Consider the following 23,828-nt stretch of genomic DNA (forward strand, 5'->3'; position numbering starts at 1 on the left):
GATGCCTGGTGGGGTGCGTCTGGTGTAGTTGCTTGCCTCTCCGGGGTGCTAGCATCTAACTGGTGTGGAGACGGAGGGTGTATCTCTGCCCTATCTTCTTCCATCGGACATGCCTGTTGCGTCGATGGAGGTAATGTGTTGTTTGGATTGACTGCGATGCCTAACTGCTCTGTCAATGTGCTATTTTCTGATTTTAGTTGTTCAATCTATGCTTTCAGTCCTTTGTAAGCCAACGGTTCGGGGGAGGAGGCAGCTACATCTGCCCAGCTCACCTTGCTGCCGTTGCGCGGCTCCTTGTTATGGGGTCCTGTTGTCTTCTCGGCTGGACGGCTGCCGTTGTTGTGCGACACCTTATCGGCAGTCCCAGGTCCATGGCTTGAAGAGCGTGAGCCGGGTGGTGCTGAGTTGTTGCTGGAGGACTGGTCCTGGTGGGTCAGTCGGTCCCCGCTGCTCGATGGACCTCTGCTGCCGGACCGGTTCCGAAGCCTGGATCTTGACCGGTGGTTGACTTGTCCTTTCTTGGGCTTGGTTTTTTGTGATGTTCGGTACTTGTACTTGCACTGATTCGACCCCATGGGATGTGGACCTTCGCAGACCGTGCACTTGGGTTGGCATTCGTGGGATTCTGGAACATCTTGCTGACCACACTGCGGACATCTTGACTTCGAAGGGCAAGGGCAAACATCCGCCCGGTGTCCAAGTTGCCCGCACAGTGCGCAGGCTGGCGTTGTTTTCTTGTATAGGCGTACAGGAACCGCTTCACCGTAGTAGAAGACGTGAAACGGGACCTTTCTTCCTTCAAACGTGATGGCCGCCACGTTGGAGGAACCTAATTTCCTCACGCTCACCACTGGTGCGTCCGGGGAGCGAATCGCTTTCGTGATGTCTTCGTCGGAAACCCTCGGGTCCACTTGTATTACTCATTTGCAAGTGTCGTCGGAGGGGCGGAGGTAGGAGTACACTGCGTGTGCAATGTCCCCAAGCTGAATTTCTTGAATTGCCAGGTTCTTTCTGATTATTTGGGCGTCTCGCACCCCGACGACGATGATGTTCTGTTCCCATATGGGTCAAACGCTCAGCTCGGCTGAGCCCTTGTCGACGCCAGCAGCAATGTGCAAGGCATTTCCGACCGCGTTGCTTCCCCTGAATTTGCTGAGATCCAGCGTTCCTTTAGGTTTGATTATGATCACTGCATCTTGCTTGTCCAGACGCGGCTGCGGAGGAGGCTTCCACCGCTTGACTTGCGTGCGGGGCGTCTGCTGCAGCGGCGTATCCCCTGCCGCGGTGACGCGTCCATCTGGCGTTCGACCTTTCTGCCGTGCCGAGTGGTTGTCACGGGCTGATGCGCGTTCCCACTCTTCTATCTTGCGTTGGATAATCGCCTCCGTAACATTGTCGAAAACTGGGGTTTTCGCCTGCGGCATGGTGACAATCTGCATCCCCTCCGGGTAGTATCCCATCAGGTGGTGGTGATTTCTTTTATTACTCCCAAAACAGGGGACCAGTCTAAGGACCGGTTGCGCTAGCTTAGAGGAGGTCGGCGGGGATCCCTTGGGATGTCGCTGCCTCCACCGCGCGCTGGATAAGCTGGCGTTGGTCTGCCGGCTCGGAAGTACGCAGGAGAGACTACCACGTCTCTGGGGTGTTTGGGTTGTTTGTGTTGTAATGTGTACAAGTCCACACCATGTGTATGAGAGTGGCTGGAGTTGAGCACTGTTTGCACATGGGTCTATCTGTTGCGGAAAGATCTTGCTGTATAAGAGGGGGTATGGAAAACTGCCAGTTTGTAGTTTGCGCCATTGGACGGCCTCGCGTCTTGTTAGATCACGGTGTGCGGAAGGATAGAGACATCTTTCGAGCCGGTAGTGCTGTAGTATGTCCGTGTAAGTCGTGAGTAGAGAAGCGCGTGAGATATTAGTCTCAAAGGAAGCAGGGAGGCCGATCATACACTCTGCTCGGCAGCTGAGATCTCGGGTGAGAGTGTGCGCCTGGGCGTTTCCGCTGAGCGACTCGTGGGCTGGGGCCCAAAGAAGTAAGCGAGAGTTGAAAGAGGGTTCAGTAGAAAGGAGAATGTGTAACGCCTGGCAAGAGATACGGCCAGCATCGTAGTAGTTGCGGATAGCCTGTTGAGAATCACTGATGACGGCATTGGTATTAGGGTCAGCTAGCGCTAGCGCAATGGCAATCTCCTCTGCTGCGGTGACTGTTTCTGCATTGCGAATGCTGCAGGCTGTGTACCAGCTGCAGTGAGGGGCGAGAGCTACCGCCACCGTCGCTGGCTTCGAGGGATTGTAAGAGGCGTCCGTATACGTGACGTCCGGACGTCCGCTGAAGCGTTTCTCGAATTGACGTGCACGGTCGGCCCGTCTCTCGGCATGGTGTTCCGGGTGCATCCGTTTGGGAATGGGAGGGATGCGGAGATTTTGGCGATATTCCGGGGTAAGTTCAGCATAACTTGGGGCCGCTCTCGGCGGGGAGATCCCAACTTGCTGCAGTAACGCTCGGCCAGCGTGTGTGAGTGAGAGCCGCTCGTATTGGGCAGTGAGGGTTGCTTCAATAAGTTCGCTCACGGTATTGGAGATTCCGAGAGCCATGAGCTTATGCGTAGCTGTGGACATGGGAAGGCCCAAGGCCGTCTTGTACGCTTTTCGGAGTGACGCCTCTAGCCGTTCGCTTTCGGCACGAGTGAGACGTAGGTAGGGTGCAGAGTAGGTGATGCGGGAGCAGCTGAAGGCTTGAACGAGGCGCAGGAGGTTGGACTCTTGCATACCATGATTCTTATTGGAAGCTCGCTTAAGGAGGCGTCCGATCTGTACCACCGACTGGTCGATGCGTTGGAGCGTGGTGTTGTTGCTACCGTTGGCCTGTAGGTGTAAGCCCAAGATCCTGATGTGATCTGTACGAGGGATCGGGTTACCTTGCACCTGGAGGTTGATCTCAGGATGTATGCTTGGAGGGCGTCGTCCCGGGGACGGGATGATTATATACTCTGACTTTGTCGCCGAGCAGGTGAGGCCAATTGTCATGGGGTAATCTCCGATCCGTTTGATAGCGGTCTGGAGAGTCTCCTCTATCTGGCCGTCACTGCCGTGCGTGATCCAAAGTGTGAGGTCGTCAGCATAAATGCTGTGGTGCAGGTCAGGGATGTCGGCGAGTAGCTTGGGAAGGCCTATTAGTGCAACGCTAAAAAGCATCGGCGAAAGCACGGAGCCCTGGGGCGTGCCACGGTTTCCTGGAGAGATGATGGAAGGATCTCCCGTGCCGGTGTTTAGTTGTACTGTGCGGTCGGAGAGGAAATCTCGGACGTACGCATACGTGCGATGTCCGACACCGAGAGCCTGAAGTTGTTGAAGGATCGCTTCATGAAGGACGTTGTCGAATGCCTTGGCAACATCGAGGCCGACGATGACTTTCGTGTCTAGTGTACGTTTCATGACCACCTGATGATGGAGAAGAAGCATAATGTCCGTGGCCGCTAAATGAGAGCGGAAGCCGAACATTGTGTCTGGTAGTAGATGGTTGTCCTCGAGGTATCTCGAGAGTCTGGTGTGGATAACGTGTTCCATCAGCTTCCCAACGCAGGACGTGAGAGAGATGGGGCGGAGGTTGGCCAAGGTTGGTGGTTTTCCCGGCTTGGGGATGAGGACTAGATTCGCGCATTTCCACTCCTGAGGGATGGTACCGCTGGCCCAACATTCTTGAAGATAGTCGGTAAGAGCATGAATGGATGCGTCGTCCAGGTTCCTAAGCATTTTATTTGAAATGCGGTCTGGACCGGCCGCTGAAGTCGTCTTGAGGCGATTTAGTTCTGCTCGGACCTCCGCAAGAGTGATTGGAGCGTCTAGGCCGGGATTGTCAGCACCCTGATAGAAGGGGAGGTTGGTTGCTGGTTCGGGGCGGATGTAAGTATTTATAAGCTCTTGTTTAAGCTCGTCTGGCGTGCCAGGATACTGGTGGAAGATTCGCTCGAGCTGTTGGCGTGTTTGGAGTTTGCCTCCAGCTGGGTCGAGTAAATGTCGAAGGAGGTTCCACGTGTTCCGAGTGTTTGGAGTCTTGTTCATCTGGTCACAAATGTTGTGCCAGCTCTGTCGAGTGAGTTCGATTGCATAGTTCTCGATATTCGTGTGTGCGCGCGCCAGTCTACGTCGGATATCGCGGTCCCATTTCCGAGTGGCAAGTAGAGCTTCGAGCGACTTCTTGCGCTCCCATAGATGGTCGTAGTAGCGGTCGCAGTGGGGAACTGTGTCCTCTAACTCGACGGTTTTTGTGGCGTCGGCCACTTGTTTGACAATTTCGGTTGTCCACGCCTTGATGTTAGTAATAGTGGGATGTTTGTCATGCTGTTCCCTGTGCATCCGGAAAGAGTCCCAGTTAATCACCTGAGCCTTCCGCGTACATTGCCTGGTGGGCTCATGTATGACAATCTCGAGCTCAAAGTGATCACTCCCGAAATTTTCGTGAGTGTGGCACCAAGTAGCTTTAACTGCGGAGGTCGTAAAGGCAAGATCCGGAGTTGTATCTCGGTGTTGGCCCGTACCTTGTCTAGTGGGGTAGGAGACGTCCGTGATGAGGGTCAGCTGATGCGTATGCCAGTCATTCCAAAGGCGTCGGCCTTTAGCCGAGTCGTAGTGGTAGCCCCAAGCACGGTGATGCGCGTTGAAGTCACCGAGGATGAGGAGGGGTTGTCCCTGCGCTAGCTGCTGGGCTTTGAGGAAAAGAGGACCGAAAATATCCTTACGGGCTCGGGGAGGACTATAGACATTAATTACAAACATACTGGTGCGACGCTTGCGCGAGGGCCGAGGTAATATTTCTAAGAAGACATGTTCGAGGAAAGTTGGATTTAAATTGTGTTGGAGGACAGTGAGATTACGTTTGACGAGAGTGGCTAATCGAGGCTTTACTCGTTCCGATAGGTATGTAGTGTAACCGGCAAGTTGCGTGTTCTTGTCGCATTCCTGTAGGGCTATTAGTTCGGGGCGATCACTCGCGGTGAGGAACTGCTCGAGGACCGGACGCTTACGCGCGAACCCGCGACAGTTCCACTGCCAGATGGTTGTGTTACCCGAGCTGTTCGCCATGATTAGGCTGGGAAAGCTGTGGGGTTGGAGCGGGTGTTGGCGCAGGGGCCACGGGTACCACAGCAGCGAGAAGTTCGCCCTGTGCTTCTATAGTCTTGCTCAGAATCTCAAATTGTCGTGTGACTTGTGAGCCGATTGTGTGGAGTGAGCGTTCGATGTGTGCTTCTAAAGCTGTGATGCGAGTTTGACTGAGGGCGCAGCTTTCCTCGATTTTGACAAAACGCGCCTGCCAACCATCCGTGGGGGAGTCAGTGTCAGGCGTTGCTTTGCGTTCTTGTGCGGATCGGTTGGGGGCAGCGATATCCATAGGTACTGTTTCAGGTGATCCCTGCGGATACGGGGGAGTGATTGTGGCCGTTGTCTTTTCGAGAGCCTCTACTCTGAGTATCAGTTGTTGGATGACTGCTGTCAGTTCCATAATTGCTTTGTGTGTGTCTGGAGTAGTGGGAGTCCCTCCCTGCGTACTCACCGGTTCATGACGTTCTCGTAGATAGGGGAATGATGGTGGTAGCCCAGGTGGCTGTTGCAGAGGCTGAGAAGAGGCCCGTGTCTGCTGGACGACTGCAGGTGGCCGGGGCCTGGTCCGGGAGGTATCCTGAGACCCAATCCGTGGAGCGAGAGACTTGAGTGGCGGAAAAGAACTCGAGCGGTCTCGGGGCTGCCGTTGCTGGCTATCTGAGCGTTGCCGGTCCCATCGGCTGATGTGCTGGAGCGTGGCCCGCTTGGCGGTCTCTTGGGACTTGAGTTTATCTGCCTCAGCTTTTTGGATTTTCTCCCACTTCCTGCGCTTGACTTCGTAAGGAGTCCTGAAGATTTCCCTGCAGCGGCTATCGCCCGTGAGATGTTCCTTGCCACACAGGCGGCAGATTGGTTTGCACGTGTGGTCTTTGGTAGGATTGGATAGTCCGCAACCTCTACATTTAGTAGTTGGGCTTGCGCAAACGTCGGCTCGATGACCGAGCTCACCACAGCGATAGCACACCTCGTATTTCTTCTTGAATAAGTTGCACCTATGGCGACTATTGCAGAAGTAGACCCAGGTAGGCACTTGGGGCTGAGCGAACGTGATGAGTACAGCGGTGGTGTTCCCGAGCCGCCGAAAATCCACAATGGGTGGGTTACGGTTGTCTTGTAACTCTGTATGAATTGCATTTTGATCCAGTCGGAGATCGACGCCACGAATCACACCGCGGCTCGAACTATCATCTTGAGCGCAGTAGACGGATATCTCATACGCCTTGTTGTCGACGGTGATCTCTTTGAGTTGCATGAGCCGTTCAGCTCTTTCGAAGACTGGGGTGCAGTACGCGAAAGTATTCTGAATCAGGTTAGCTTGTATTAGGTCTTCGTGACGAACAGCGTCCCTGGTAAAGTGAGCAGCCGTGCAGATCGCTTCCAGTAGTTGGTAGATTGTAATCTTGGAGAGTAGCAGTCCGCCGCGTGAGCGCACAATCAGCTTGAGAGCGTTGCTGGGTAAGCGAGGCTGGTTCGAAGCTACAGATTTCTTGGCAAGTAGGCGTCCTCGCTGCCGAGGCGTGAGTTCAGCTGTCATCTTGTTCACACGCAGCCCATTGGTGATTTGGGACGCTTGGCTCGGTCCCGCTTTGTCTCCAGGGAAATCGGGCACGGATGGCCTTGATGTTGTTCGCGCTTCCCGGAGCTTGTTAACTTTAGTCAACCAATCACTGGCTGCTAATTCTTCTTGAGAAATTGGGATGCCTTCTACGGTGACCTTCATGACGAACTACGGCGCGCGGGCACGGTCCACGGCGCGGCCCAGCTGGCGAACGCTGCTGCGACGCAGGTGGCGAACGCCACTGTGACGCGGAGCTCCGTGTTCTTCGGCGCTGCGCGGTAGGCCTATTGAGGCATCTGGCTTGGTCGCAAGGAAAAGATGACCTAAAATGGTCAAACTTCGTCGTACGTACTTCTGGTTGGTGTCCCTGGATTCCTCTCCTCTTCAGGAAACCGGTGATCTCGATGAAATTATACCAGGATCTCACTGTCTAGGGTGAAGACACGAAATCAGCGGAGCTCATCTGGAGTGCGTCCGTTGTCACTCGCGCTCGTCCTCTCCTTGTATCCCATCAAGGTCGTCATGGTTTGCGGCAGAATTTGCCCGCGGAGCCGCGGCGGGCAGCTGAGTCGTGGCCTAACTGTTAGGCTTAGCAACTCACGCGATCCGCTTAGTCTTCAAATTCTCGAAGGATTTGAGAAAACGGTCCCACCTCAACAAGGGTGGGTGGTCTCCTCGTTGTTCTGGAAGTGTAGCCAGATGGTGTCGCAGCGCTTCGGCAAATGCTTCGGGAAAGGATCATAAAATTCGGCGGAGCCCACGTGACACACGTCCGCTCTTCCCGACTGCTGAGGCGCGTCTCCGACGAGCACGCTAACCACTCCGCCATGCCAGCTCGATGAACAAAGGTGTGTCTAGATAATACGGCGTCTACGTTCACTCCCATTTTTCTCCCTTCCCTTACGGCGAGGTTCAGGTGTTCACCGAGATATGCGAGGGAGAAAGAGAGAGAGAAGTACATTTCCTTTCCTCAAAAACAAATTTACCGTCGAGCAAGGCGTACAGCCGTATGGGCGATGGCGTCCTGTGGACTCCCTGGCAGCGTTGCAAGACGCTGTCGCGTTCCACTCTTAAGAGGCGAAGCTTAATATCTTAACCACACATCAGTGGCACAAGCAGCAACACTGCGCTTAAGGCTTTCGCCTCACCGCACTTTAGGTCAACAAAGTGCCCCCCTTAATTTTTGTTATTTGTGTTTGATGCAAGACGTTTGCACCTTTTGCTGGATCTGGTTGCAAGTTTAGTCGCCGTCTGATTAATTCTCAGTGCAAACTGAATGTAGATAGCAGCAGCAACTTTTCCCGGCCGTCAGCGCTCAGCCACAATCAATAAAGGGACGCTGCACTGGGAACAAATAACAAAGAAAAAAAAGGCGCTCTACTGTCGCTACCGCAGCTCTCGTTAACTCTAGAGTCACGCTTTATTATACGTTCCTGCTTTGGCCGTCGTTAGCTTGATATAATTTTTTCCCGAGGACTGTACGCATAAAATATATTGAATGGGGCACTAGCCTAAAGAACAACACGGCGACGACGCCAGGTGGAGCACATAACATGGGAACGCGGAAGTACGTGATTGGCTGGTGCGTGGCCTTACGTGGCCTGCTGTCCGAGCACACACGTCAGCGTCACTACGGAAGGAGCTCGCCATTGTGCGAGGAGCAGGCCCCAACTTCAGAAAGCGTTGCGCGAGGCTCCTGAAAGGCACTGGTGGGGCTGCATAGGACCTGAGGTGTGCCTCGGATTGGACGCAACTGGCAACTATAGTTTTACAACGGACCCCGAGGCAAGGCATCACTCAAGGTGAGAGCAATGAGTAAGTCTAAACGATAATTGACCCATGAAGGCTTTTGTTTTAGATATGCCCATAATGATGCTCGGAAGCTCTGAAGGAACTCCCCCATTACTCCCGTCTCTGGTAAAGGGGCTTTGGGGCACCGTCCATAGCGTTTTTTTTTTCACTTGAATCGCTTCGGCGAGCGAAGCGTTCTGGTACGTCCACAATGTTCGACGCGCGTCTCTGGCGCTCGTCTTACGTCTCAAGAATAGCTGGGTCTCGAGACTACTAAGGGGAAATGCCTCATACTGTCGTTAGCAGCCGTGTCGGCAGCCGTGTCCGCGTTTTGACGGGTGTCCGACGAGATATGCGAGACAGTGCGTAATTTCCTTTCCTCAAATACAATTATCAGTTTCTTGATTACGGCCCTCTTTCACTCCCACTTCCTGCCTTTATGTACAGTGCGGTTTGGGTGTCCACCGAGATGACCGAGAATTACTGCGCCATTTCTTTTCCTCAAAAATTCAGGGGGCACTTTGACTGTCTAAAGTGGGTAGAGGCGGAAGCGTTTTCCGCACCACCTTCGCTGTTTCTGTGGCACTGGTGGCGTCACATATAATTGAGTACTAATTACTAAGTGATGGCAAATCACTAATTAATGGTTAATTACTAATTAATGCCTGAACACTAATTGACTGCTAATTAATGACGCTTAAGCTTCGCGTTTAGGAGTGGAACGCGACAGCTCGTAGTAGCGCTGCCAGGGAGTCCACGGAACGCCACCACCCGTTCGGCGCGATGCCTTGCCCTTTGAACGCAACGCTTTTTTTAGGAAAGGAAATTACGCAGTAACTGTCTCACAAATTCAGGGGGCACTTTTTTGACCTAAAGTATGGTCACTGATGTGTGGTTAAGATGTTAAGCTTCGCCCCTAAGAGTGGAACGCGACAGCGTCTTGCAACGCTGCCAAGGAGTCCATAGAACGCCATCGCCCATTCGGTTCTACGCCTCGCTCGTCGGTAAATTGTTTTTTGAGGAAAGGAAATGTATCTGTCCCTCATTTGTCGGTGGACACCCAAACCTCGCCGGAAGGGAATGGAGGAGGATGAGAGTGAGTGAAGACACCGTATTCACTAGACGCGCCTTTGTTCATTCTAAACCACCGACCTGGCATGGCGGAGTGGATAGCATGCTCGTCTCTCACGCCGAAGACCGGGGTTCGATTCCTGAGGTCGACCAATTTCTTAATCGGTTTTGTTTATTTATATGGCCTGACTAGTAAAGTAATTAGGCTAATTGGGTAATTAAGCAATTAACTAAGCTCAGTCCCACTTACTTGGAGCATCACTATACCATCCCTTCAATTGGTTGCATGGTTACTAGCCAAAGTGCAATTGGCCCCGTTTGAAATTCGCGCACTGTGACGTCACGACCGTTTCCACAATTGAAACGCGTGACATTTTCTGTCGACAACTGCTGCTTACAACGATGAGACATTAAAGGCTTCCGCCTTAAAAAGCGTTGCGTTCAAAGGGCAAGACATCGCGCCGAACGGGTGGTGGCGTTCCGTGGACTGCCTGGCAGCGCTACAACACGCTGTCGCGTTCCGTTCCTAAAGGCGAAGGCTTAAGCGTCATTAATTAGCAGTTTATCAGTATTTTGTCATTAATCAGTAATTAGCTGCTGATTAGTACTGATTAGTAATTTGTCATTACTTCGTCATCAATTATGTGTAATGTCATCCAGTGGTGACGTCACTAGTCTCACATAGGCAAAGTGGTGCGGAAAAAGCTTTCGCCTCTACTCACTTTAGAAAACAAAAGTGCCCCTGAATTTTTTTCTTCACATCCTTAGGCGGTACTGGGGCACCTCTGAGCCTAGCGGCCGGCAGAATGCATGGCCAGCCGTCACACTTAGTGCAGCTCGAGGGGAATATGCGGACGACCATTACTTAGGCCTGTGTGCTCAGTCACAGAGCACGATTTCACACTTGATTCACAGCATAGCTCTACCTGCCGCTGGGGTTCAGCGATTGCGGAGCTCGGATACTGAGCTGGAGGTTGTTGTGAACGTGAATTTCTGACACCGGAACGCTCCCAGTGTTGCGCGTTCGGCCGGTGAGCTACAGAGACGCTCCCCAAGGACGGCGTCCAAGCCGGCGTCTCTCCGAGCCTGCGCGTCGTCAACGTGGAGCGCGTTGTGCGTTCGAGCCGTACAGCTACGGGAACGCTACCCGGGTTGGCGTTCAAGCCTTGCCGGCCAATCAGCCAACAGGACGCTCCTGATTGGACGAAAAGGGGCGGGAGTCTGTGCCGACTCTATTTAAGGGCTCCCGTCTCCTGTGTCTGTGTCTTTTTCCTGTTGAGATACATCGTGCCATGTACCGTGCTTCTCGCTACTTGTAAATATGTAAATACATATACCTTTTTTTTCACGCTGCTCCTTAACCCCCCGTCTCTTCATTGCTCCGGCTGGTCGGCGACAGCGGACCCGCGTCCCGACGGCAACTGAGAGCCCGCGTCTCAACAACTGGATGGCAGCGCTGGGATCGAAGTCAGCTCTTCGCATCGCCTAGCAGCGTTCGCAGTTGCAAGAGCTCCCACGTTGGTGGACCCCATGATCGTGGCTCTGTGAGTGTCCGACCTTTCTTCCCTGAGGTATTTTGCCAGGCTTTTGAATTTAGCGTCAATGCTGGCAGGCTTTCTTTGGCAGTGCTGTGAGTACTGATTGTTGTACGCATTGCTAAGAAGAGATAGGGGACCGGTCGAGTGTCTGAGCGCATCATGGACCTTAAATCTTTGCAAAAGCCGGATCTAATTTTGATCAGCAAAGAATTAGGGGTTGAACTTGGGAATGCCGTGCGGAAACCTCAAATCACAGAGGCAATAATATCTTGCGGTGCGGACGATGAAGAGCTTATCGAGACATGGGAATTGATCAAGGAAAGGGAAGCGGCTGAGAAAGAACAGCGCGAGCTGGAACGGAAGCAACGCGATCGCGAGCTTCAGCTTCGAGAGAAGGAGCTCGAGTCAGCACGTCGACAGCAGGAAATTGACCTAAAGAAACTGGACGCGGAGTCGAAAAGAGCCGAAGCCGGCGTCGCTCAGCCACCATCCCCCAGCCCAGGAGGAAGGGAAACAATCAAAATTAAAGATTTCATGCAACCCTTCCAGCTAGGCGAGGACATTGGTATTTTTTTGGTGAACTTTGAAAGGACATGCCAAAAAAACAATCTTGGGAAAGATGGGTGGCCACAGCAACTATTGAGCCTGTTGCCGTGTAAGGTAGCGGACGCGATCGGGAGACTGAGTGCGGAAGAATCGGAGGACTATGAGACCGTGAAGGCAAGCCTCCTAAAGAAGTACCGCCTGTCTGCCGAGGCTTTTCGCCAGCGTTTCAGAAACGCCACTAAGTCTAAAGAAGAATCTTACCTCGAGTTTGGTTATAACTTGAAAACAAACTTAGTGGAATGGTTAAAGAGCGCAGGCGTTCACGCGGACGCAGGGAAGATCGTGGAATGCATGTGTCTAGAGCAGTTTTATGACACAATTCCGGATCGAATGCGTTGGTGGATTCTCGACAGGGACGAGGTAAACACTGTTGAGAAGGCTGCTAAACTCGCGGAAGAGTATGCGTCACGCCGCGTGTTGCTTGAAAGTCGTGGTACAAGCAACAGGTACAAGCAACGGTACCCCGCTAGGCATAGAGCAGACAAAACAGGCGAGAAGCCAGTTTTTAAGAATGCCGGAGCAGTAAAGGGGGACGACCGTCCAAAAGGAGAGGCGGACGCTAAAGTCCGAAGTGATAAAAGGGGGCAGCGCTCCCATCTGTGTGTCAGCGACCAGCCTAGGAACCCCGCTTGGTCAGCTGAGGACACAACCGTTGCTCAGGGAAGTAACGGCAGGGAAGGTTTAAACCCAGAAGCAGATGCTGCTTTTAACAGTGAGTCAGTTATCTCTCAGGAAGAGAGTAGTGAGCTCACAGGCCAGCGCAGTGAAGGATTGAAAGGAGACGCTCCTTCGATGCGGCTGGTGAGCAACAGTAGCCAATTATTGGAGGCGCTTTGCTGTAATCAGAGTGACTGTGAGTCACCTCAGTGCGTCGCTGAAACGCCAGGCCAGAACGCAACGTTACCCAAAGGGAGTGGTTCAGATAGAGTTGCGGGCCAGGTACTTAGTTTCATGGGGTCGAATAGCAATCCTCAGGAGAGCAGGTTGCTAGACTCAGCGGAAAGTAAAGTGCAGTCGGGACAATTTGTGGCTACGACGTGCAGTGACTTTTCGAAAGCGCGAGCCGATAGTTCAAATTCAGATGGGAAAGGCGGCTCGGCGCTGAGTCAAAAAGCAGATGTGAAGGGTGAAGGCACCACGATAAAGGGAGGTGTGCAAAAAAGAACAGCTAGGGCAGTTTCCGGAAAGCGGCTGCGCGTAAGGAGAGCCAAGCGAAGGGGTAGTCAACAGAGAAAGGAAAAAGGACGGGCCGAAAACGTCATAAGGGTGAAGGCACGTCGACAATGTAATCGTGCAAGACTTTCCCCACGGCACTCCAGATGCGATAGGCACAGCACGCAGGCCAAACTGACTAGACGGGTTCAAAGAAAGCGAAAGCCACCGGCCCCATTGTGGCGTCACTCCAGAAGTTTCTGCACGAGGAGTGAAACGCGCAGTGGGCCACAAAGAAGCGCGCACTGCTACCGCGTGAAAGAATGCAGCAGACCGCGCGCCTGGGAAAAAAAGGAAAGGAAGGGTGTTCAGGAACTGAGAAAGGAAGGCACCCAGGCATTTTTTTCGTATTCGATCTTTCCCCCTTCGCATTCAACTTTTAAATTACTGCTCAGGTGTCGGAGACGCGCGGCCGAGGGCGGTACGAATCATTGTTGCGCGGCGTCTGGAGCTCGCAGGGGTCAATGCGCACTTAAGACCTTCGGTTTTGCTAAAGCTACTGTCGGTCTGCGACCGCGCAGGGCGCGGCTGAAGAGTGCCACGCTGCTAAAAAGAAAGGGGCTGTTGTTTTGTCGCTATCAGGACAAGCATAGGTATCGCGATAGAAAGCCCCGAGCTAAGATAGCTCCATTTAGTAGACGCAAAATCAAAAGACCGGATAGGTGCGAACCTCACACCGAGCGAAAAGGAAGGGTGCGCAAGAAATTAAACACTTCTGAAAGGTGTCACTTGCCACCACGAACAAAGAAAAAGAAAGGACGGTTCCACCGGAAGCGTTACGCACGCGAAATGGAAAGTCGCGTCTGGCGCGCAAGGCGTAAGGACAGCAAGAGAAAGCAAATCGTTCTCGTCTTGTTCCTCCCGTAGAAAATGGAGAGACAATCGCAGGGAGACAGACATGCGTAGCTCTGAGGTAAAGCTGCTCACCATTTCAACGTGCCCTCCACCGAAAACAAAGGAAGATGTGAGAGCCTTCCTCAATCTTGTAGGGTACTACCGGCAATACATACCGCGGTACTCGGACACCGCTAGCGCCCTCACTGATGCTTTGCGCAAAAGTGAACCAGAGCGCGTCGCCTGGAACCCCGCGAAAGAAAAGTCCTTTCTAACTCTAAAGGAATCCCTGATGAAGGATCCCGTGTTAACAAAGTCCCCGGATTATTCAAAACAGTTCATAATCCAGTGTGACGCGAGCAACAGGGGAATGGGTGCTGTGCTTTGCCAGACCGATGGTCAAGGGAACGAACACCCAATCATTTATGTAAGCAGGAAGCTCACTGCCAGGGAAGAAGCATACAGCGCTTCTGAAAAGGAATGCGCGTGCCTGGTGTGGGCGATACAAAAACTTGCCTGCTACGTGTCTGGTACGAAGTTCATCGTACAAACGGACCACTGTCCTCTAACCTGGCTAGAACGCATGTCGGGCAAAAATGGTCGCCTCCTGCGCTGGAGCCTTGCTCTGCAGCAATTCAGGTTCGAGGTTCAGTACAAAAAAGGAAAGGCAAACGCCAACGCAGACGGCTTAAGCCGATGCTTCTGAAAAGAGAAAGGTATAGAAGGGATTTGGACGGGCTGCTACTTTCTTTTGCTGTTTTGAGATCTTGTTTCTTTTTTTTCTACTCGCGAATAAAATAGTCTCTGATGCGACGGTGCACTCGCGATTGAACCTGTCGCCTGTCAGCGAAAGTATTGGTAGTATAGAAGCCTGGCAGATCCCTGGGGAGATGGAAGGCCATTTGCTGGCTGCTGTTGTGTCCGGTCCAGACCACCTCCCTTCCAGACCTGAAGAGACCGGATGGCGAGCAGATGACGGCCGGCGGACAAAGACTAAGCCCCGACCTCGGCACTTCGCGAAGTGGCTGCGGACCGCTTCCCTTCGTGCACGATTTTCCGGGCGGGGGCGAGCTGTTGTGAACGTGAATTTCTGACACCGGAACGCTCCCAGTGTTGCGCGTTCGGCCGGTGAGCTACAGAGACGCTCCCCAAGGACGGCGTCCAAGCCGGCGTCTCTCCGAGCCTGCGCGTCGTCATCGTGGAGCGCGTTGTGCGTTCGGGCCGGACAGCTACGGGAACGCTACCCGGGTTGGCGTTCAAGCCTTGCCGGCCAATCAGCCAACAGGACGCTCCTGATTGGACGAAAAGGGGCGGGAGTCTGTGCCGACTCTATTTAAGGGCTCCCGTCTCCTGTGTCTGTGTCTTTTTCCTGTTGAGATACATCGTGCCATGTACCGTGCTTCTCGCTACTTGTAAATATGTAAATACATATACCTTTTTTTTTCACGCTGCTCCTTAACCCCCCGTCTCTTCATTGCTCCGGCTGGTCGGCGACAGCGGACCCGCGTCCCGACGGCAACTGAGAGCCCAGGTCCAGGGTTCAATTCTGGCCATATGGCGGCCGCGTTCTGAGGGAGGCAAAACGCAGAAATGTCCCATATGCTGTGCGTACCACGGAATTCAAAAATGTGAATGGAATGTTTGAGTAGCCTTTAATAGTTTATCGTATGGGATTCTACTAACCATGCCAAATTTTGTACTCTAATCTGCCTTAATTCGTATGGGATTCTACTAACCATGCCCATTTTTGTACTCTAATCCGCGTTAATTCTCCATTTGGTTGGTTGGTTGGAAAGGAAAACAAATGACGCAGTATCTGTCTCACATATCTCGGCGGACACCTGAACCGCGTCGTAAGGGAAGAGAGGAAGGTAGGAGTGAAAGAAGAAAGCGAGAAAGAGGTGCCGTAGTGGAGGTCTCCGGAGTAATTTCGGCCACATGGGGATCATTAACATGCACTGACATCGCACAGCACACGGGCGCCTCTTGCGCTTCGCCTCCATCGAAACGCGGAACGCGGTTCGCACCCGGGTACTACTGCTCGGTAGACGAGCGCCGTACCACTGAGCACCCGCAGCGGGTCAAATTTACCAATTCCCACAAAGCCGGTTGTTCTCCCCCATGAGTGGTAAAGAATTCCTGTTTGGTTGTCTTTATATCTATATTAAAGTCCCCGCTCACCCTGCCACCTTGGCAGGTGGCAGTTAATGGCTGATCGCGAGAGTTCGCTCACCGTTATCAGCGCGAACGCATACGGCTAGCCCACATCTGTCTTATCCACCTCCCCCCCCCCCCCCCCCCCCCAAACCAACCCACCCCTACCTATAAGAGCGATTCCGACGTCCACTGACCAAGGGAGCCAGTTATGCGCACTTCCTTTCCTTAAAATTATCGGAGTGTAAAACGTCCTCGACGCCAACGCCAATTAACACAATGAACGCCTGCGGCTTCTGGCCTCAGTGCCGCGCTTCTGGCACAACCTTGTCAGATCCTGCAGCCCACATCTCTCTCTTTCATTACCCCACGCACCTATAAGCGCGATTAAGGTGTCCACTGTTCCAGGGATCCAGTTATTATGCGTAGCATATTGCAATCACTCAGTTCAGCCCTTCGGCGCGGCCGGGCAGCCACCAAACCACGTGACATGACGTCACGACAGCCGGAGGAAAAACCGCAGGTAAAGATGATGGCGATTCTTGGTGAGAATTGGAAATACAGTAAACAAGAAAAAAAACGAACAGTTGAGCATGGTGGCGGTTGCCACCGCCCCCTTTCAAAGGGGACGCTCCTATCCATCCATCCATCCATACGTCACGGAGGAAAAGCTGCTGAGAAAATCGAGTGCCGCCAAGCAATACCTCGCGCAAAAGACCGCGCAATATGCAACGCATTCTTGGCTTAACCAAGCTAAGCCTAGGCATCTTTTTTTCCTTTCCTTAGAAAGATGGGAGTCTTTAACGTCGCCAACGCCAATGAACACAACGAACGCCGATGGCCTATGGCTTCAGCACCGCCCTTCTGGCACAACGTTTTCAATGCCACCGCATGCAGCGCAGATCTGTCACTACCGCCACATAGCTTAAAGCAAGATTGAGGTGTCCACTGTTCCATGAGGGCAGTTGTGCGCCTTTTCTCTGGTTCAGGTGTCCATCGAGATGTGTGTGACAGATAGTGCGCCAGTTCCTTTGCCCGAAATTCAAATTCCCGATTTTGCCCTCTCCTTTCCAAGCTACCGCTCCATTGGTTTCGAAGATTAAAGCGCGGCTAAGGTGTCCACTGCTACTTACAGCGGAGAACGGCGATGGACAATGGCGACGGCGGCGCCGCGAAAGGCAGAAACGGGCGCCAAAGAGCTGCGCTATAAACTAAGTATACAACGTTGTCACTACCAGCTCCAATGAACCCCGTGAACCCCGGCGGCCTATTCATCCAGTTCCGCGTTTCTTCCTCAGCGTGCAACGCCAATACAGGCAGCGCACATCTGTGTCGCTACCGGCAGGCAGCTCAAAACGCGATTGAGTTGTTTCGTGGCCCACTCAGCGAATCCTAAAGGCTTTAGTTCAACTTTTCATTTTACAGTGTAGGAGGCTTGCTGCTTTCGGACTAAAAACATCCATGTGATTATGTATCCCACTACACTAATTTGTTTGCGGTGAATTGTTGGTCGGCATTGGTCGTCATTGTATATTTCCAACTGCAGGCAACCGCTCCTGTCTCCCATCAGGCACCGACATTCCTTGATGTAGCAGGTATGTGCATAATCCTCACAGGATTTGAAGAGGATTTTGCTTCTAGGCACGAACTTCCTAACATGGTCTCCCGTTTTTTTTTTCTTTTACTGCATAGGTTCGAATCGGACATCAGTGTGGAAGCACTTTCGATCCTGTCACAGCGCGTGGAGTTCATTCATCACGTGGGTTCTCTCTGCTTCGATAACAGGTATGAGGGAGGGGAAAGGAAGCTCTCTCCACTTTGAGCTAACACCGGGCGCATAACACTGCATATTATATATTGACATTACCTACCAAGAAAAATAAATTGGTTCTTGCACACCTGAAGTGCTGGCTCCCAATGTTACATAACTGCATACATAACATCGCACAGTACACAGGCGTCTAGAATTTCACCTCCATACAAATTCGACCACGGCGGTCGAATTTCCACACCACACATTTCCTCTTTCATGTACTAATAAGCAGCAGCACGTCTGGATTACAACACAACCTTATAGTGCAATGCTGACCTGGACAATAGCCGTGTCTTAAAACATTTCTTTCTGTGACCCACCCTAATATAAGCAGCTTGCTACCAGCCCTATGTGTTAAATTCATTAATGGTGATGATGATGGGGACACGCCTCCCTAATTAAGAAGCCTGAGGGCAATGGTTGCAAAGTTCACTATTCAATATTAGTGAACCAGCCTGCCAGTTTGTTAGCATGTCTAAGCTCTACATCGCTGAAAATGCTAGTGCCGAAAAACAGTGCTCTTGTAGCTCAAAAAGTCTGCTTTTAAGAATTGTGTAAAAACTATGTTGACACTTTGGCAGCATAAAACTGCGCTAGGCGAAAGCCTTTGTGGCGCTACTTCGACTGCCAATAACTGCCAATGTTTGTTACGCCTGTACCGCTTGGGAGCCATCCTCCTCCACTAGCTGCCGCACACCGAGTGACGACGGAGCAGCGCTCGAAGCTGTCGCGCCGACAGCTCCACCTGTCGACGAGATGACGTCACGGGCACCTGCGCTCGTCGATGAGTCACCCCAGGCGCTGGATGTAACGCCGGAGGGACGTACGGGAGAATGATCCATTAAATGCTTTCGCCTTAAAATCTTAGTGTAACACCCTGTATAAGTCGTGCTGCTGCAGCCCCGTGCAGCTGTTTTGCGGTCAATGTGCGCCCTTTCTCTTATTCGCAGCCAGTTTGGCCCGCTGGTTGTGATGATGATAATGTTTTGGATTTTTTGCCTTTGCTGTTATTCGCTTGTTGTTTGCACGCATATTTTTAACAGGTTAATTATAGTACTTTTTGCAATTGTACCCTCACTTGGGAGAGTGTAGGTGTTTTATAAACTGCGTCTAATAAGTTTGGTTTGGTTTGGTTTATGGGGTTTAACGTCCCAAAGCGACTAAGGCTATGAGAGACGCCGTAGTGGAGGGCTCCGGAAATTTCGACCACCTGGAGTTCTTTAACGTGCACTGACATCGCACAGTACACGGGCCTCTAGAATTTCTCCTCCAAAGAAATTCCAGCCGCCGCGGCCGGGATCGAACCCGCGTCTTTCGGGTCAGCAGCCGAGCACCATAACCACTGGGCCACCGCGGCGGCGCCGTCTAATAAGTATATATTGAACGTGTGTCTGCTATATGAACTGAAGTCTGTTTTTCGTTGCAGGTCGAGTGCCCATTGCAGGCCGAGAACAGCGCCGCTGGGCCGGAGATGCTACCAGTTATTCTGATTATCTCGGGTAAGTTCGTCGTTTCTTCTGCTGAAAACGAAACATGTCTTTTTTATTTATAAAAGCCAGCAGTGCCTAACAGGAGAAATGCCTGAAGCACTGTATTCCAACAGATAGTGAGCGGATAGTGAGCGAACTGCCCATGATGGCAGGTGGCAACTGAAATGAAGTAATGATTGGTCGCTCGCTAAGATCAACCTGGGCCGCAGGAGGCCTCCCGCTTGGACCACCTGTTCATTGCGGGGCAGTGGCGCATCGCTCAACCGCTGCACCACTGCACCAGGAGAGGTTGAGGACTTGAGGGTATGACGGGATGTTGTAATGGGTTGATTCACATATATGCAGATGTCCATTCGCTACTTTGCATTCATAGATCCCTAGGAGTCCTCATACCTCTCTTGGTGCAGTGGCGCAACGCTTAACCGCTGCACCACTGCGCCAGGAGGGGTCTGAGGACTCACACGATCTGAAACAGAGAATGAACGTCTGCATATGTGGCAGTTAACCCATTAACTGGAGAGCTGTAGCAATGGCTGGAACAACTGTTCAGAAGGATGACTTGGATGCAGATATACTGGCTGAATCATCTGTTCATGGTTGTAGCACTCATCTGCAGCAGTCACCACTCACGGCCATGACTGCCTGTCATCGTACTCGGCAGGGCTCTGTTTTAACCATCCCTGAACGAGTGAAGAAAAACTTGAGGGAGCTAGTGACCGAGGAGAATACCCCGGGTGGCATAAATGTACTCCAGTTTGAAGGCCTGTACTTGAAAAAGTTTTCGCCATTGGCTGCGACGCTTTTGGTTACCAGACTTTCAAACAGTTCATGCTCGGCATGACGGATTTTTTTTCTTTTTCATTCAGCTCGGCTGGAGGGCTGAAAGCCTGCCTGAACAAGTATGGAGGTGAGAACCCTTTTTACCTGTTCCGATTGCATTGAACATACAGGTGCCACAGTCTTCGGAACACAGAAGCTACAAAAAATGCTTAATTTCTGGCACGTCTGCAACGAACTGAAGGGCGCCCCTCACTGTCCAGTCCCACCTTCAAGCATCGAGCTTTTTCCGCTTTCTTGTGGCCTGCGTGTTCCGAAAACTTATCCTCTCATGCTCCTTGACCTAACTTATGTCTGTGCTTAAGCCCCAAAGCATTTATTTGCCTCTTCTTTTGTGTGTTTACTTCATTTCTATTCTCCTAACCTTCTAACAACATGCTTTGAAATGACTGAAGCCTTGACTGTGGATATACGTTTCATTTAATTCATTGCGACGTACTTGTTCAAGAATGCTAACTTACTAGAACGTACCTAAATAATGGCTTTTCGAAAACTGTATGAAGGGGATGGGAACATTGCCCATTATAAGAGCAATATTTACTGTCCACAAGGCGCTGTATTTGAGTTCCACGAAAGCCCACAAATACAGCACTCAAGGTCAGGAACCTTTTGCATTGTTTTAATTTCTGTTAGGATGTCTGTGTCATGCATTACTTGCATGATAATGATGAGCATGGCTCACGCAGATCCCTGGGTGTGGTTAAAATGCTGTTAAGATGCAAGGTATTCCTCAAAAAATGGCCAGAAGGGGCACATCACACCGTCAACCAAGAGCGAAGGACAGGGAGCCTGAAACAACTGGCAGATGTTATCACAATGAAGGCTTGTTTTGCCAAGTTCGTAGGCTGGGATAAAAATGCGAAAAGATCAAACATAATTTCACTGAGAGCTGCACCTGTTAATGCACCTCATATATTTTTATTTTTGTATTGTAATTGTTGTCAATTTAGGCCCCGGTTCGCCATTTACTGGTCAAAGTCGAACCATCATCTTAACTGTGTACTCGGTGTCACAGAACAATGTACTGTGTAGTCAGTCTCAGCTTGTGTCCACTATGATCGCTGCGGCTGCAATACTGTGTGGACATGCCCTTTGGTGGCCTGAGTTTCGTCGACATCATTAGAAAGCAGTTTCTCTCACCTGCTAGGAAATGACATTTTGGATGGGGATTCAGTGGATCTTTTCAGCCAATGTATACTGGGATGAGTGCAGAAATAGCGTGACTCATTATCTGAGGATACTATTACGGTGGCATGTAGGTTCTATTGCAGTGCGCAAGATTAGACTATACTGTGCAAGCATAATCAGCCTGTGTAGTCTGGATATGAAGTATTCTTCCGTCTGAAATTTGTCTGTTGAGGGGTTTCCTGTTCTATCCTTGGGCATGAATCACTAGTGGAAGGTACCATAGTCTTTTTAGTGCAGAGGTTAGAGATAGTTTGCACTTCAAAGGGACATAGGGTGTTTTCTGAATTTCTTCCATTCGTTACGTTGGAATCTGTATGTTTCACTCTCTCTGCATAGCACTAGATCAAAAATTATATATGAGTATTGATACAGTAGAAGAAATCAAAGCTGGGCTGCACTGATGAAGCTGTTGCTTTGTGTAACGTGAGTATACAATCATGCAACAACTTCTCCACATCTGCAAACATAATACGACATTACTGAAACTGAGCTGTCTTTCTAAACTGCTTTCACCAGCTGCTTTTGTGATGCAGTCTGGTGTTGACGCTTCCCCCACAATGAAATTCGAAAAAAACAGTATGACTTCCACAGTGCGCATCCATCTTCACTACTTAATGTGACGCCATTGGGGTAGCTGTAGCAAAAATAGTGAAGGAGAACCTCCCGAACAGCATTATTTACTCGCTCTGTAAGTGTACTTACAGCCCTTCATTCTAGAAATGCAATTATTCCGCTGCTCTGTGCTGCTGGGTACCAAGTCATGTGCTTGGTACTCTGCTTTGTACCACGTCATGTTGGAGTTAAAGGTAACCAGAGCGCAGACTTGTGCGCTGGTCAAGTACCTTTTAAGGATTGCATGAACGGTGTACACCATAAATTAAGCAGAAAATGCAGTTGGCTTGGAGCAACGAAGTAAACAACAAAGTACCCTCACTAACTCCAGTTTTAGGTCAGTGGAAGTCATGTTTGGCCTATGAGCGTTTCATTGAAGTTATTTTGTCTTCTCCGTATAGGCCCACACGCCTTACACACAAATTTCTATTGACAAATGAAGACAAACCTGTTTTTGAAGTTCAGCAATATGTGGAGTGAACTAATAATTTATTATCAGGCATGAAAGTCCAGAAACTAAGGAAAATGTATTTCACTCAGCTATATAATAAGCACATTCCTGTACACTCAATGTTACTCTTGGGTGAAGATTCAATTATCGACATATCTTGTTTGTTTAGGTTTTTAAGAGAGACAGGTCTCCTTAACGAACTCTAAATTTCACCCACTGCTTCGCTCCATTTTTGATACACCTCAGCCACCTTCTCATTCCTGGGTAGAAGGCTGAGGTCTTGTTTTATTGGTTTGGCGGCTCAACATCCTTGCCCAGCCTGAGGCTGTCGTGGTTACCCGACCTTCTTTTAAACCTTTTACCGTTAGCCATTCTTGAATTTCTTTTCCTGTATCATTACTAAGTAGCTTATACTTTTCAGACCCTGTAGGCCACCCGATTACCTTGCACATTTTTTTAAAAGCCACAGAAAACTTCTCCTATACCTTGAGTTTGGCGCATGATGGCCTGAGTTTCCTATGTGCCATTAAACCCAACACAACAATAAATCTTAACGCTTCTTCTTGTGGCTTGTAATGTTACTTAACAAGGCAGGCAGCTGCAGACTTTATTACGGTTAGGACCAACGTCAAGAAAATTTACTGCATGTAAGTAAAAAAAAAGGGAGCATCCTCCGAAGACTTTTTCTCACTCTGCTTCTGAAATTCTACTCCTGAATTATATTAGTGTAAATGTTCCTAAGATGTTCCTGTCGTTTCGTTTGCTGGTATATTGTTTGTTTCCACTCATAAATTTACAGTGTCTCGCGATATGCCTTGTAGCATATAGGCAACCTCAACTGGCTCACGCAAGAGGTTTTGACATTATCCAATGCTCCCACTAAAAGATGTGTTTGAAATTTACAGCAGATTAAACCATTGTTCATTTTAAATTTGGTGTGATCTATGGCGCGATCAGTGCCTAAGAATAGGGCAGTGGACAAATTCTTGTAATACTGGTAAGTATCGTGAAGCCTAGTAGAATATGTGTGCCTGAAATCTGTCTGTGAATCGGGCTGTAGCACTGGTTCTTTTTATTTCTTTTCTCTTCCTTCTTTTTGATGTGAAACAATTTTAAGGGGCCGGCAACCAACTATCTGAGGTGCTCGATTCTGAACTGTTTTCTTGGAACGCTGCAGAAGGCTTTTGCTGAGAATTTTTCGATCAGTGGATGCACCCATTTTTATGTACGCATATGTCAGACACCATGATCAGTGAGGATGATGGTGATTCCATATTGGCATGACCCTTTATGCCCCAGCCCCTTGCACAGATGTGTGGGTGCATAAAAAAAATTATCTTCAATCCGTAGGAAAAATGTACATGTTCTGGCCCTCTCTTGCTAGTTTGGTACAATGCCCAAAAATGAGCTTTCAGTAGCTTCATCGAAAAGGCACACACTTAGGGACTCCTCCATGCGGCTGGAAGTGTGACTTTTATTTGTGTTTGGCCATGAGAACGAAATAGCTTTACAATTTTTTATGCCAAAGCATAGATTTCCTCTAACATGACGACTCTGATTTCTGCTGTGGTGAT

The 23,828-nt window shown here is 50.6% G+C and overlaps 1 protein-coding gene across 1 annotated transcript; it reads left to right on the plus strand.

Moving 5' to 3' along the window:
• Positions 1-8,210: 8,210 nt before the first annotated feature.
• LOC149347634 (uncharacterized) lies at positions 8,211-23,617 on the plus strand. The gene is made up of 7 exons (XM_089541618.1): positions 8,211-8,228; positions 8,424-8,459; positions 17,410-17,458; positions 17,574-17,648; positions 19,103-19,175; positions 20,033-20,073; positions 21,708-23,617. Exons 1-7 carry the CDS (start codon positions 8,211-8,213, stop codon positions 21,809-21,811), a joined length of 396 nt encoding a protein of 131 aa, XP_089397744.1. The 3' UTR covers positions 21,812-23,617.
• Positions 23,618-23,828: the final 211 nt, after the last annotated feature.

This window comes from Amblyomma mixtum, chromosome 4, assembly GCF_055824585.1.
Source record: "Amblyomma mixtum isolate Tamu chromosome 4, ASM5582458v1, whole genome shotgun sequence".
NCBI classification, from domain to species: domain Eukaryota; kingdom Metazoa; phylum Arthropoda; class Arachnida; order Ixodida; family Ixodidae; genus Amblyomma; species Amblyomma mixtum.